Raw genomic sequence first — 14,523 nt, forward strand, 5'->3', positions numbered from 1 at the left:
ATTTGCTTACAAAACCATTTAAAGGGATGTAAATCCATTATTTTTTCTTTCGTAATTCAGATAGATAAAACAATTTTAAACAACTTGCCAATTTTAAGGGATAGTAAAGTCCAAATTAAACGTTCATGATTCAGATAGGGCATATCATTTTAAACAACTTTCAATATTACTTTTATCATCAAATTTGCTTTGTTCTCTTGGTATTCTTAGTTGAAAGCTAAACCTAGGTGGGCTCATATGCTAATGTCTTAGCCCTTGAAGGCTGCCTCTTATCTGAATGCATTTGACTGTTTTTACAGCTAGAGGGCGTTAGTTCACACGTTTCATATAAATGACATTGTGCTCACGCACGTGGAGTTATTTAAGAATCAGCACTAATTGCCTGAAATGCAAGTTTGTCATAAGATCTGAGATAAGGAAGCTGTCTGCAGAGGCTTAGATACAAGGTAATCACAGAGGTAAAAAAGTATATTAATATACCAGAGTTGGTTATGCAAAACTGATGGTAAATAAAGGGATTATCTATCTTTTTAAACAACATTTTTGGTGTTTACTATCCCTTTTAACTCTATTATCAGATTAACTTTATTCTTTTAGTATTCATTATTTAAAGAGCAGCAATGCACTACTGGGAGATAGTTGGACACATCAGACAAGCCAATGACACGAGGCATATATGTGTAGCCACCAATCAGCAGCTAGCTCCCAGTAGTGCATTACTGCTTAAGAGCCTACCTAGGTGCACCAAGAAAACAAAGCAAATTAAATAATAGAAGAACATTGGAAAGTTGTTTAAAATAATATTTTTGTTTGAATCATGAACAAAACATTTTAGGTTTTATGTTCCTTTAAAATGACTCTTGAGCACTGATCAAGGAAATTGAATCGGCAATAATCTGTCTTATCCAGCCTTTCTAAGGGCAGTGGGAAAAAAAATTCAGAGGAAAATTGCAGGCAAAATAAATTATGTATAATTGTTGTATTTTTTTTTTTTACTACGCGTAGTTGCATTGAATAACGTCATGGAATAACATTTTTAACTATGCATTATATTGAGGCCCAGTAGAGGGCGTCTAAAAAAAAGATTTGAAGAGCAAAGACACAGGGCCAGGGCATGTAACACGTGAGCGAAAAGAGTTATTGCGACTGCGCTCATCGGGTGTAGTGCTCATATTAAACGCAAATGCGTGAGGGCAATCAAAATTTATGCTAGAATGAATACCGCGTCCTTAGAGCTCTGGTTAACTGTTTTGCAAAACAAAAAAGTTGCACAAAACACATCAAAAAACAAAACAAAGAACAGTTACACTCATATTGACAAAACAAATATTGAACAAAAATGTTGTAAGGGCTCAAAGATATTAGATCTCAGATTAGGAGTGGAGCCCAAAATTGCACTTTCGCGAACGCAATATTTGTGCGCTGGTACTAGAAGTGTCCCGCAATGTGAACGTGACCTTGTGTTTGCATTGCATGGAAGCTTTGCGCTCACAAGAGCGCGCTTCCTTAGGCTCCAATTAAAATCCTCCAACTGAGCTTGCTTTTCCCTTGAAGAACTCTGTATACATTGTTACCAATGCACCAGTAAACTCTGGGTAATATATGCAAATTAGATATACAATATCTCATGCTATTTGCTTCTAGTACTGAGTTTAACCACAGTAATTTCCCTTTACGGGGTAGGTGCATGGTATATATAAACCACTTGTTATAGAGGTGAAATTTTGAAGGTGCAGTGTGTCTCTTGGTACAGTGTGGTGTCTGGTGGTTTATTACATAGTGATACCCCGTGAGGTTCTTTGTCTTTTCTGTTTGTTTGTTTATTTATTTATTTTGGGTGCTACTATGTGACGTTAAACTCTTGCTAGAATATAGGATCCAATTCTCTAACATTTGGTGGATGGTGCATAAAAAACCTTGCACCTTGCTGACACTTAGAGGGGCTGTCCTCAGAGAATTCTGTGAGAATGGTTGTCACTTTAAAAATTGTGGAGCACTTTAAAAATAAAAATCCTGCAGCAAATACAAATCAGATTACTCTTCTTTAACGTATTGAGGTCGAATTATCAAGTTTCTGTTGGACCTGATCCGACAGTGCGGATCAGGTCCGACCGACATCGCTGAATGTGGAGAGCAATTCGCTCTCCGTATTCAGCATTGCACCAGCAGCTCACAAGAGCTGCTGGTGCAACGCTGCCCCCTGCAGACTGGCGGCCAATCAGACGCCAGCAGGGAGGTGTCAATCAACCCGATCGTACTCGATCGGGTTGAATTGTGGCGATTCCTGTCCGCCTCATCAGAGCAGGCGGACAGGGTTATGGAATAGTAGCAGTTATGATTGTCTTATATGTGTGCGCCTGTGTGCAAACACTGGCTTAATATCTACCAAATGACAATGGTCTTAGTAGTATTTGTATTTCTATGTCTATGTTTATATAAATAAATGTATAGAAAAAAACGTTTTTTAGTTTTTAAAGAATTTTCATAGAATAATATCTTAAAATTATTAAGTTCTAATTCAAAAATAAAAATAAAAAATAATAATAAAAAAAATATACAAAGATTATTGGTTAAAAATAATATTCTTTTATTAGAATCAATATAAAACAGTCAGTCGAAATTGCTTAATCTTAAAGTGGTTATGTGAGAAAGTTGGTACCAACCAATTGTATTGAGGTGTAGCTACAATTAGTATATGATATATGTGTGTAAAATTAGCAAGTCCAGTTTATACCTTGGCAGGTATTTAAAAATACTTTTTGTAAAAGATTTGGCTTTTCGCTCATAAAATGCACCAAAGGTAGAAAATAAGGTATAATTGGTAGAAATACAGTTGTTTAGAGATCGTTGTTGAAGACAACTATTGACACCTGGTTCAACAATAGGTGTTTATTTTCAGCCTTTTTGAAATAAGCCTTTTTGTGATATGACCAAAAGATTTAGGCTAGGTGTTTGATACCAAAAGATTTAGGCTAGGTGTTTGATACCAAAAGATTTAGGCTAGGTGCTCCATAACTTGTGTTTCTGGCGAGTCTGAACACCATACGGAGCTTGATAAATGGGCCTCATTGTGTCTAACCATTGCCTGCATTTTTATATGCATGCTTTTCTATTAGGATAACAAGTGTTTTGCATATTTTAGAACAATCTCACCATCTTTCCGTTTGCAAGATAAAACAGCGAGAACTACAGGAGAAAAAAAAACACCAGACATAGAGGAAAATTTTAAACTAAGCCCACGAAACACCACTGTTCATTCCACTGAGGCGGGAAACTCATCCTACAATAAGAATAACATAATGGGGTCGATCCGATAAAAATCGTCGCCCGCAAAAGTCGGCGACGCCAATATTTGCGCAGGTTTGGTATCCTATATACGGCGTAACCTAGAAGTTACGCGCGTATATTTCTGCCGTCGCCCGTAGTTTTTTGGGCCATAGGCAGGTATACCAAACCCGCGCAGTTTGGTATCCAATATACAGTGTAAGGATTTACGTGGCGAAAATGGAGAAATCTTACTCCATTTTCACCTCGCCACAAAAAGCAGCCGTAAGAAGCCTTACGCTGACTATTGGAGCCCCGTAACTCCCTAAACTGGCTGCTAAAATAAACCTAACACCTAACGTATGCGCAATGTCTATCTCCCTGTCAACCGCGATCTGCTAAAATAAACCTAACACCTAACGCATGCGCAATGTCTATCTCCCTGTCAACCGCGATCCCCCGCCGCAATCCATAATAAAGTATTTATCCCCTAAACCGTCGCCATCTACATAAACTAACCCCCTACTGTGAGCCCCTAAAACCGCCACCATCTAACTGATCTATCCCCTAATGTGAACCCCTTACACCGCCGCCATCTATATTAAAATTATTAACACCTAATTTAATCTACCTACCCCACCGCCAGCTATATTATCTATATTAACCCTAAGTATATTATAGTTAATATAGTTATTACATTATATATATTAACTATATTAACCCTAATTATATTAGGGTTAATATAGTTAATATAGTTACTATAGTATTTATATAAACTATATTAACTCTATCTAACCCTAACACCCCTAACTAAATTCTTATTAAATAAATCTAATTCATATTATAAACTAAAATATTCCTATTTAAATCTAAATACTTACCTATAAAATAAACCCTAAGATAGCTACAATGTAATTAATAATTACATTATAGCTATGTTAGGGTTTATATTTATTTTACAGGTAAATTGTTAATTATTTTAGGTATAATAGCTATTAAATAGTTATTACCTATTTAATAGCTACCTAGTTAAAATAATTACCCAATTACCTGTAAAATAAATCCTAACCTAAGTTACAAATACACCTACACTATCAATAAATTAAATAAACTACAAATATCTATCTAAAAATACAATTAAATAAACTAAACTAAATTACAAAAAAAACAAACACTAAATTACAAAAAATAAAAAAAAGATTACAAGATTTTTAAGCTAATTACACCTATTCTAAGCCCCCTAATAAAATAATAAAGCCCCCCAAAATAAAAAAATTCCCTACCCTATTCTAAATTAAAAAAAGTTCAAAGCTCTTTTACCTTACCAGCCCTTAAAAGGGCCTTTTGTGGGGGCAAGCCCCAAAGAAAACTGCTCTTTTGCCTGCAAAAAAAACACACAATACCACCCCCCAACATTACAACCCACCACCCACATACTCCTAATCTAACCCAAACCCCCCTTAAATAAACCTAACACTACCCCCCTGAAGATCTCCCTACCTTGTATTCACCCAGCCGGGCCGAACTCCTCATCCGATCCAAGCGATGTGTTCCAGCAAGCGGCAGTGAAGTCTTCTTCCATCCGGGCGATGTCTTGAAGCAAGCGGCAGAGAGTCTTCTTCCATCCGGGCGGAACCAATCAGCCAATCGGATTGAACTTGAATCTGATTGGCTGATTCAATCAGCCAATCAGATTTTTCTACCTTAATTCCGATTGGCTTATAGAATCCTATCAGCCAATCGGAATTCGGCGGACGCCATCTTGGATGACGTCATTTAAAGGAATCTCATTCGTCGGGAAGTCGTCGTGCCGGATGGATGCTCCGCGGCGGAGGAGCAAACAAAGAAGATTGAAGATGCCGATTTGCTTGAAGACATCGCCGATGGAAGAAGACTCTCTGCCGCTTGCTTCAAGACATCGCCCGGATGGAAGAAGACTTCACTGCTTCTTGCTGGAACACATCGCTCGGATCGGATGAGGAGTTCGGCCCGGCTGGGTGAATACAAGGTAGGGAGATCTTCAGGGGGGTAGTGTTAGGTTTATTTAAGGGGGGTTTGGGTTAGATTAGGGGTATGTGGGTGGTGGGTTGTAATGTTGGGGGGTGGTATTGTGTTTTTTTTTTGCAGGCAAAAGAGCAGTTTTCTTTGGGGCATGCCCCCACAAAAGGCCCTTTTAAGGGCTGGTAAGGTAAAAGAGCTTTGAACTTTTTTTAATTTAGAATAGGGTAGGGAATTTTTTTATTTTAAGGGGCTTTATTATTTTATTAGGGGGCTTAGAATAGGTGTAATTAGCTTAAAAATCTTGTAATCTTTTTTTTATTTTTTGTAATTTAGTGTAGTTTATTTAATTGTATTTTTAGATAGATATTTGTAGTTTATTTAATTTATTGATAGTGTAGGTGTATTTGTAACTTAGGTTAGGATTTATTTTACAGGTAATTGGGTAATTATTTTAACTAGGTAGCTATTAAATAGGTAATAACTATTTAATAGCTATTATACCTAGTTAAAATAATTAACAATTTACCTGTAAAATAAATATAAACCCTAACATAGCTATAATGTAATTATTAATTACATTGTAGCTATCTTAGGGTTTATTTTATAGGTAAGTATTTAGATTTAAATAGGAATATTTTAATTAATAATATTAATATTAGATTTATTTTAACAAGAGTTTAGTTAGGATGTTAGAGTTAGATAGGGTTATTATACTTAATATATATATAATATAATAACGATATTAACTATATTAACCCTAATATAATTAGGGTTAATATAGTTAATATATATAATATAATAACGATATTAACCCTAATATAATTAGGGTTAATATAGTTAATATAGCTGGCGGCGGTGTAGGGGGATTAGATTAGGGGTTAATACATTTATTATAGGTGGCCGCGGTGTAGGGGGATTAGATTGTAGGCAAAAGAGCAGTTTACTTTGTGACAAAGCCCCGCCAAAAGCCCTTTTAAGGGCTGGCAAAAGAGCTGTTACTTTGGGGCAATGCCACGCAAAAAGCCCTTTTCAGGGCTATTTGTAGGGTTAGACTTAGGTTTAGTGGTAGGGATAGTTTAGTATTTTAGGGGTTAAATAATTTAATATAGATGGCGGCGGTGTAGGGGGATTAGATTAGGGGTTAATAATTTTAAAATAGATAGCGGCGGGGTAGGGGCTCACTTTAGGGGGTAGGTAAGGTAGATAGCGGCCTGTTAGGGGCTCACTTTAGGGGGTTATAGATTTAATTTAGCTGGCGGCGGTTTAGGGGTTAATAACTTTATTAGGTAGCGGCGGGCTCCGGGAGCGGCGGTTTAGGGGTTAATACATATTTTATTGTTAGGCTAGTGAGGGGGGATAGCGGATAGAGGGTTAGACGTGTCGGGCTATGTTAGGGAGGCGTGTTAGACGTGTCGGGCTATGTTAGGGAGGCGTGTTAGACAGTGCGGGTGATTTAGACTTTAGTCAGGTTTTGTAGGCGCCGGCAGTTTCTAACATGCCGCAAGTCACTGGCGACGCCAGAAATTTGTACTTGCGCAGATTTCTGGACATCGCTGGTTTGTCAGACTTACGGCACGTTAGCATCTGACGGCGACATATATGGGATAGCTCGAGTTGCGAGCTGAAACTGCGGGCGACGCGGGTTCCCTCGCTTGCGCCACAAACTACGATCTATATCGGATCGCGCCCAATAAGTACAAATCTCAAAGCATTTTTTTTTTGCTTCTGCAGTGTTGTTTTATTTTGATTTCTGCTATGTGTGTAAATAGTTCTTTCCTTCGCAATTTTCATTTTTACATAAATATTTTTGCAGAATCAGGATATGGTTTGCAATTTAACAACACTTTTTTACTGCAACTTTTTTATTTCAATACTTTATTTCTTTCATATCATTTTTTAAATTACATTTTTTTCAGCTTGACTTAGGGGTCAATTTATTAAGGTGCGGACAGACATGATACGCTGTATTGTATCATGTCCGCCGCACATCGATAAATGCCGACAGCATACGCTGTCGGCATTTATCATTGCACCAGTTCTGGTGAACTGCTGGTGTAATGCCGCCCCCTGCAGATTCGCGTCCAATTGTCTAGTATCCGATCGGGCTGATTGCTGTCCACCACCTCAGAGGTTGCGGACGAGTTAAAAAGCAGCGGTCTTAGGACCGTTGCTTCTTAACTTCCGATTCAGGCGGACCAGAAGCGGAGTGGGTCGGAAGCAGCGTCGGCTGCTTCATAAATCGACCCTTTAGTGTTTTTTCCTTACAAAATGAATATATGAACCATAAAATATAGTTATGAACACTAATTTATGCACAGCGGTGCTTTGTGTGCAAGAGTATTATTTAGCTTCCATTAGTTCACCTGCTGGAGAATCCTCCTCACACACGTTAACGGAAGACCTTGTGAGCCATGATTTTGTATCAGGTGGAGAAGAGAGGGTCCCAGTAATTCAAACACTAGACATACATGTGGAGATACGTTAAGGTCATTAGCACAATCAATCAAAGCTCCAGAATGACTTAAAAAAGAAAACAGAAAATATTTAATGGAAGATTCGGATTAAATAATTACATGCTCTGATCTGTTAGATACAGTGCAGCAACAAACGCACCCAGCTCAAAAGAACAGCGATAAAAGAAGGTTCATTTAAAAGAGCTTTAAAGTAATAGTCAACTCAATTTTTTTTAAATTTATTTTTAAAACTTCAATAAATATATCACACATTTGTAATAAGTACCTATTACATCTTTTCAGCTGTTTTCTTGTTATTTGACATTAAAAATCCTTATTGCTCAAAACCCTCTTTTTCTCATAATGTATGCCCGATACCGATGTTCTACCTAGGTAGAAACATCATGGCGGCCTGCATGTGCATTTAATTAACTAGCCGGGTAACACATACGCATCTTGGTTAAGTACCACTCTAGACTAATGAGCAAGTTGCTTTGAGGAAAAAAGGAAACTACTGAGACCAGAAGTTTATGAATACATTATCATGCTATGAATATGCAAATTAAATAGGCGGAACTGCTTCCCTATTGGATGGACTGCGGGAATGCATTTTGCATAAACTCTGCCTATTTTTATGGGCTGTCAATGCAGCTTATTTTATGTGAGTTTTAAAGTTAAATATATTTAGAAGCTTTGTTTCTTGTAAAAAGAAGTGGTTGCTTTTGTTACATTCATATATACATATATATATATATTATATATATATATATATATATATATATATATATATATATAATGTCCATAGGGCACTGCACACACATTTAAATGTAATGCTGCCCGGGGTGCATTCAATCAAATAGCATACAAATTCCAAAAATAGGAGCGCACTCGCCGGGTCTTAAACAGGTAATAAAATTTATTTAAACAACGTGACGTTTCGGGGTGGTTAGCCCTGTCCTCAGACCATTACAACAACTCAAATAAGCAGCAAACATTTATACATTACCCTCCACCATCACCACGTACTACCGGAAGTGCCGCCGGCGTCCTGCAGAACTCAGTGCGCAGGTCCGCCGGTTGCCATAACAACCCGGATATACAGTTCTGAAATTGAAAAAAGAGATTTTATAAGCCACAGCAAATACCTGCCATATAGATACTTATATTGTTTATCATACTATAAGAGTATTTAGTGCTCTCTTAGAGGCTAACAGTTAGTGTTATTAATATACGCCACCATGTAAACATGTACCCGGTTGTCAAGGCAACCGTTGTAATGGCATACAATCCAACATAACCACAAATCATTAATGTGTGAAGTAGCAATGCTTAGTAACCTAGTAGAATCATATATGCGCTATTGATGTAGCTAGTTGTGACAGTTCTATAGCAAACTCCCCATCTATAGTAGTTCCCTTAAGCAATAAACCTTTAATGTGGTACTGTGTTAGGGCTAAGACAATAGAAAAGTGTCACTACTCGCTCAAAAAACATGAGGGGCACAGACCACACATCAGGAGGGGGGGGATCAAGAGGAAGAGGAAGACCCCCCAGACAACAACGATTTTGAAAGAGGACATAGTCCTGAATTTAAGTTCACATGTTTTAACACCAATGGAGGCCCAGGTGTTAAACAAGGGTTTGTCCTTCATTCCCACTGAACTCAATGATCCCTTTACAACATTTTTGGATATACAAAAATTTGAACGCACGCTCCGACTACGGGAACACTTTGGTACTAATACTTCAGAAATACCCAGGTTTCGGCCTAAAGGTAAATATGATCCGCACAGCTCTAACCCGAGTATAAAAACCTACAGCCGCCTATTAGCAGACCAAGTAAGTAAAGGATGCATAGAGGCGCAAGACGTCTGCAGAAACAATCTGACGAAGATAGAAAGGAAAGCCTTACAGGATTTGAAGTCTAATCATTCCATCATCTTCCGTGAAGCAGATAAGGGTGGGGCGGTAGTAATCCTGGATTATACATATTACCAACAGGAAATTATGTCCCAACTTCAGGATAAAAATACCTATAGACAGCTACCTAGGGATCCAATTTGGACGTTTAAAAAACAAGTGGATGCATCACTACACAATGCAGACAGATTGATGATAAACTGCTGACCTACCTTACAGTACAGTTCCCGAGGACACCAGTGTTTTATACACTACCCAAGGTGCATAAACATGCTACTCGACCACCTGGGAGACCAATAGTGTCAGCAATTGGATCCCTACTGCAGCCAATTGCAGTATATTTAGATTCTATTCTGCAACCCATCGTCCATAATATGCCATCATTTTTATTGGACTCTATTTCCTTAATTAAGGAACTAAAGGATATTAGAGGATTGAAGGGAACTGAGTACCTAGTTACGCTTGATGTGGTGAGCCTCTATACAGTGATACCACACCAACAAGGTATAGAGGCTATACGTAATCACCTGTATAGATATCCTTATGTAGGTCCTAACATGGATTGGCTATTGGAATTGTTGGAATTTTGCCTTAAAATGAACTACTTTCGCTTTGAGAACAGGTACTTCTTGCAACTGTTTGGGACGGCGATGGGGTCAAGTGTGGCTCCATCATACGCCAACTTGTATATGGCTGAGTTCCAACAACATCAAACAGAACTATTCCAGGATACTAGGATACGATTCTTTCATCGTTATATTGACGATCTGTTTTTGATCTGGGAAGGCACAGAAAATGAACTTTCTGAATGGTTCCAACAATTGAACCAGGTTCTACCAAATCTCCAGTTTAAAATGGAGCATAATCAAACCTCAGTGGATTTCCTGGATTTACGCATTGCAGTCCAGGGGGATGGGTTGGGTACTACCCTCTTCCGAAAGACCACGGATAGAAACTCATTATTACAAGCTTCAAGCTGCCACCCAGCGGGCCTTAAGCGAGCACTACTGATATCACAATTTAAAAGGGTAGTCCGCAACAATAGTGACCCCAATAAGGCCAAAGAACAACTACTAGAGATGAAAGTAAGATTTCTACAAAGAGGGTACCGACAAACCCACATTGACCAACACCTTGAAAAATTCTGGGATATGAAGCAAGATGAGGCCCTATGCACAAGAAAACCCCTGGAGACGAAGAACCGTTTGACCTATTTAACTACATACACTGCAGACAAAAAGGGAATACCTGGAGTTGTGAGAGATCGATGGGATATAGTGACGAGTGATCCAACCTTGCCATTCACTAACATGGAACCACCAAGAGTGACCTACAGACGAGCAAGATCACTAAGGGACTCCCTAGTTAAAGTGGATCCAGTGGACAGTTATAAAAAGACTACTTGGCTTCAATCATCAAAAGTGGGGTGTTATAGGTGCCTTGGTTGCACTACGTGTAATGGCATGAGTAATACCAAGACATTTACACATCCACATACTAACAGAAAGTACACAATTAAATATAGAGTAACGTGTACTACTGAGTATATTATCTATCTCTTACATTGCCCCATGTGGCCTATTTTATGTGGGTTAATACGGTAGACACCCTCCGCATACGTATGGCCAACCATCGCTCTGCCATTAGATTGGCAATTCGAGAGAAAGAATCTGAGCAGCCTGTTGCCAGGCATTTTGCAATGAGTGGCCATACTGTTAGTGATTTGAGGTATGTGATTCATTGATCACGTACCCAAACTCAGTAGGGGGGTGGTGATAGAGCCAATCTATTGTTGCAAAAAGAGTCCAGGTGGATTTACAACTTGGGGACCTTATCCCCCAAGGGGTTAAATACACAATTGGATTGGCATTGTTTCTTGTAAGATGACCTAGTTATAATCATGTCTCTGGCTTATAAGCCAAGGTTATAGATATAGTTTTAGTGACACTTTTCTATTGTCTTAGCCCTAACACAGTACCACATTAAAGGTTTATTGCTTAAGGGAACTACTATAGATGGGGAGTTTGCTATAGAACTGTCACAACTAGCTACATCAATAGCGCATATATGATTCTACTAGGTTACTAAGCATTGCTACTTCACACATTTATGATTTGTGGTTATGTTGGATTGTATGCCATTACAACGGTTGCCCTTGACAACCGGGTACATGTTTACATGGTGGCGTATATTATAACACTAACTGTTAGCCTCTAAGAGAGCACTAAATACTCTTAAAGTATGATAAACAATATAAGTATCTATATGGCAGGTATTTGCTGTGGCTTATAAAATCTCTTTTTTCAATTTCAGAACTGTATATCCGGGTTGTTATGGCAACCGGCGGACCTGCGCACTGAGTTCTGCAGGACGCCGGCGGCACTTCCGTAGTACGTGGTGATGGTGGAGGGTAATGTATAAATGTTTGCTGCTTATTTGAGTTGTTGTAATGGTCTGAGGACGGGGCTAACCACCCCGAAACGTCACGTTGTTTAAATAAATTTATTACCTGTTTAAGACCCGGGCGAGTGCGCTCCTATTTTTGGAATTTGTATATATATATATATATATATATATATATATATAAAATCTCTTTATTTTCAGAATATTTTGCAAAAATTTCTAACCCTTTAATCATCCAAAGCGGTAACAAAGTACACACTGTAAAAGACAGGCAGCACACATGGTCAAACGGGTTTCGTTTACAGCAACATAACTTTCTCACTGACCATATCATGGTCATTGAGAAAGTTATGTTGCTGTAAACGAAACGTATGTTGTAAACAAAACGTGTTTGACCATGTCTGCTGCCTGTCTTTTACAGTGTGTACTTTGTTACCGCTTTGGATGATTAAAGCTCTTTTAAGTTAACCTTCTCTCATTGCTGTTCTTTTGAGCTGGGTACCTTTGTTGCTGAACTGTATCTTATTTCTGAAGCGGTGGTGGATCAATTTAATTTTTGGCACCTGCTCTGTATTGACAGTGTCACTGTCGGCATCATAGGAGGTGTGAACAAACAGCGTGAAGATCACTGATTTACGCTACTACTACCACACTAACCATGGATACTGGAGTGCTGCCCTGAAGTTTGTTTGCGCTCTGATCTGTTAGAACGTGAATTGTTTTGTATCACTGACCTAACACATAAAGTTTCACTCAGAAGCAGCAAGTGCCGGCAGTGCCAACGGCACAAGGCTGCCAGTCACCCTCTGTGACCTGCACAGGAGCTGCAATGCTTCCTTGTCTTCTTTAGTGGGACATTATCTATGTGTTCAACCATCTGTGTTTGAATTTTTTTCACAACTAGAGGGCATAAGTTCATGTGTGTCATATAGATAACATTGTGCTCACATCCATGGATTTACATAGGAGTCAGCACTGATTGGCTAAAATGCAAGTCAGTCAAAAGAACTGAAATAAAGGGGCAGTCTGCAGAGGCTTAAATACAAGGTAATCACAGAGTTAAAAAGTATATCAATATAACTGTGTTGGTTATGCAAAACTGGGGAATGGGTAATAAAGGGCTTATCTATCTTTTTAAACAATAACAATTCTGGTGTGGACTGTCCCTTTAAACATATAACTATTTAGGACCAGTAAAGCATAAAATGTTTTGCATCAGACTATCACTTTAATTTTATATTATCATGGATGCTATTTAGAATGGGAATAAAATATGCAACCGCTGAAACTATTATTAATTTATTATTAAATTCTGATTTAAGAGACCGGTGATTTATCTTATTGTGGTAAATACTTGTTTGTGCTGCAATGTAAGATTTGGGGTTTTCATGCATATTTTTTTTATCACATCAAAAGGATATGAAGCCCATTTTCTCCTATTAATCTAAAATCATCCAAAAACTGAATAATGTTCTGTCCATGAGCCTCTCGTTTTCTTGCACCATTTACCTAGGAAAAAAAGAGAGCTTTAGTTAACTACATGTATTTGTAAAGTACAGCACAGTAATAACTTTATGTATATAGTTATAAAATTGCCTTTATTGCAAATGTTACATATTGTTTCAGTAATTACAGTTTTGTTCATGAACTATATAAGGGTTTGGATTAGATGTGTGCCATAAAGTCCGTATAGAAGATCAAAGCTGACCTGACATTACATAAACCCAAACTGGAGAATTAGCAACAAACTGCAGCAAGAGAGGTGAACCCTTTATATCTAACTAGTAAAAAGGTGACATTGTTAGAACATCTAAAGGACCATTAAATACAGTATATTTGCATAGTCAACAAATTCATAATAAAAAGACAATGATTTTCAATTAAGCAGTAGCTTTTTTTTTTGGGACAAATTTCAAAGTTAGTTCGATTTTCCTTCCCTCTGCAACATGTGACAGCTATCAGCCAATCACAAAATGCACATACTGTATGTATATACAGTGAATTCTTGCACATGCTCAGTAGCAGCTGGTGCCTCAGAAAGTGTGCAAATAAAAAGATTGTGCAGACTATGTAAGTGAATTGGAAAGTTGTTTAAAACTGCATGTTCTATTTGAAAAATTAAATTTGACTTTAGTGTCCTTTTAATTTTTGCATTACTAACCCTAGATTGGAAAAGTCGCTGTATGGAGCTAGAATGGATATGTTGCAGGAGCACAGGTGGGTGAGGCTTAGAGAAAACATTCTATATTAAAAGAATATAAAGAACCAATAATAAAATACTCCATTTGTTGGAGCATTCCATTACTGCACTGCTGCTTACATACACATAGTAAAAAGCAGTAATGCACTGCTAAACCTGAGCCAGTGATTGGTGGCTAAGCACATATGCCACCCCTGATTGGCTTAATGACTATGTTCATCTCCAGACTAGTAGTGCATTGCTGCTCTGCAGCTAACTTTAAAGGGTCTCAAAAGTCAATAT

The 14,523-nt window shown here is 38.0% G+C and overlaps 1 protein-coding gene across 1 annotated transcript in view; it reads right to left on the reverse strand.

The window, feature by feature from the left end:
- The window catches only part of LOC128636346 (SRSF protein kinase 3-like), an 85,588-nt gene that overhangs the window by 57,204 nt on the left and 13,861 nt on the right, over positions 1–14,523 (reverse strand). Inside the window, 2 exon segments of the mRNA XM_053689372.1 lie at positions 7,629–7,733; positions 13,461–13,550. Coding sequence (XP_053545347.1) covers positions 7,629–7,733; positions 13,461–13,550 — 195 coding nt within the window.

Source organism: Bombina bombina, chromosome 7, assembly GCF_027579735.1.
Source record: "Bombina bombina isolate aBomBom1 chromosome 7, aBomBom1.pri, whole genome shotgun sequence".
Classification (NCBI taxonomy): domain Eukaryota; kingdom Metazoa; phylum Chordata; class Amphibia; order Anura; family Bombinatoridae; genus Bombina; species Bombina bombina.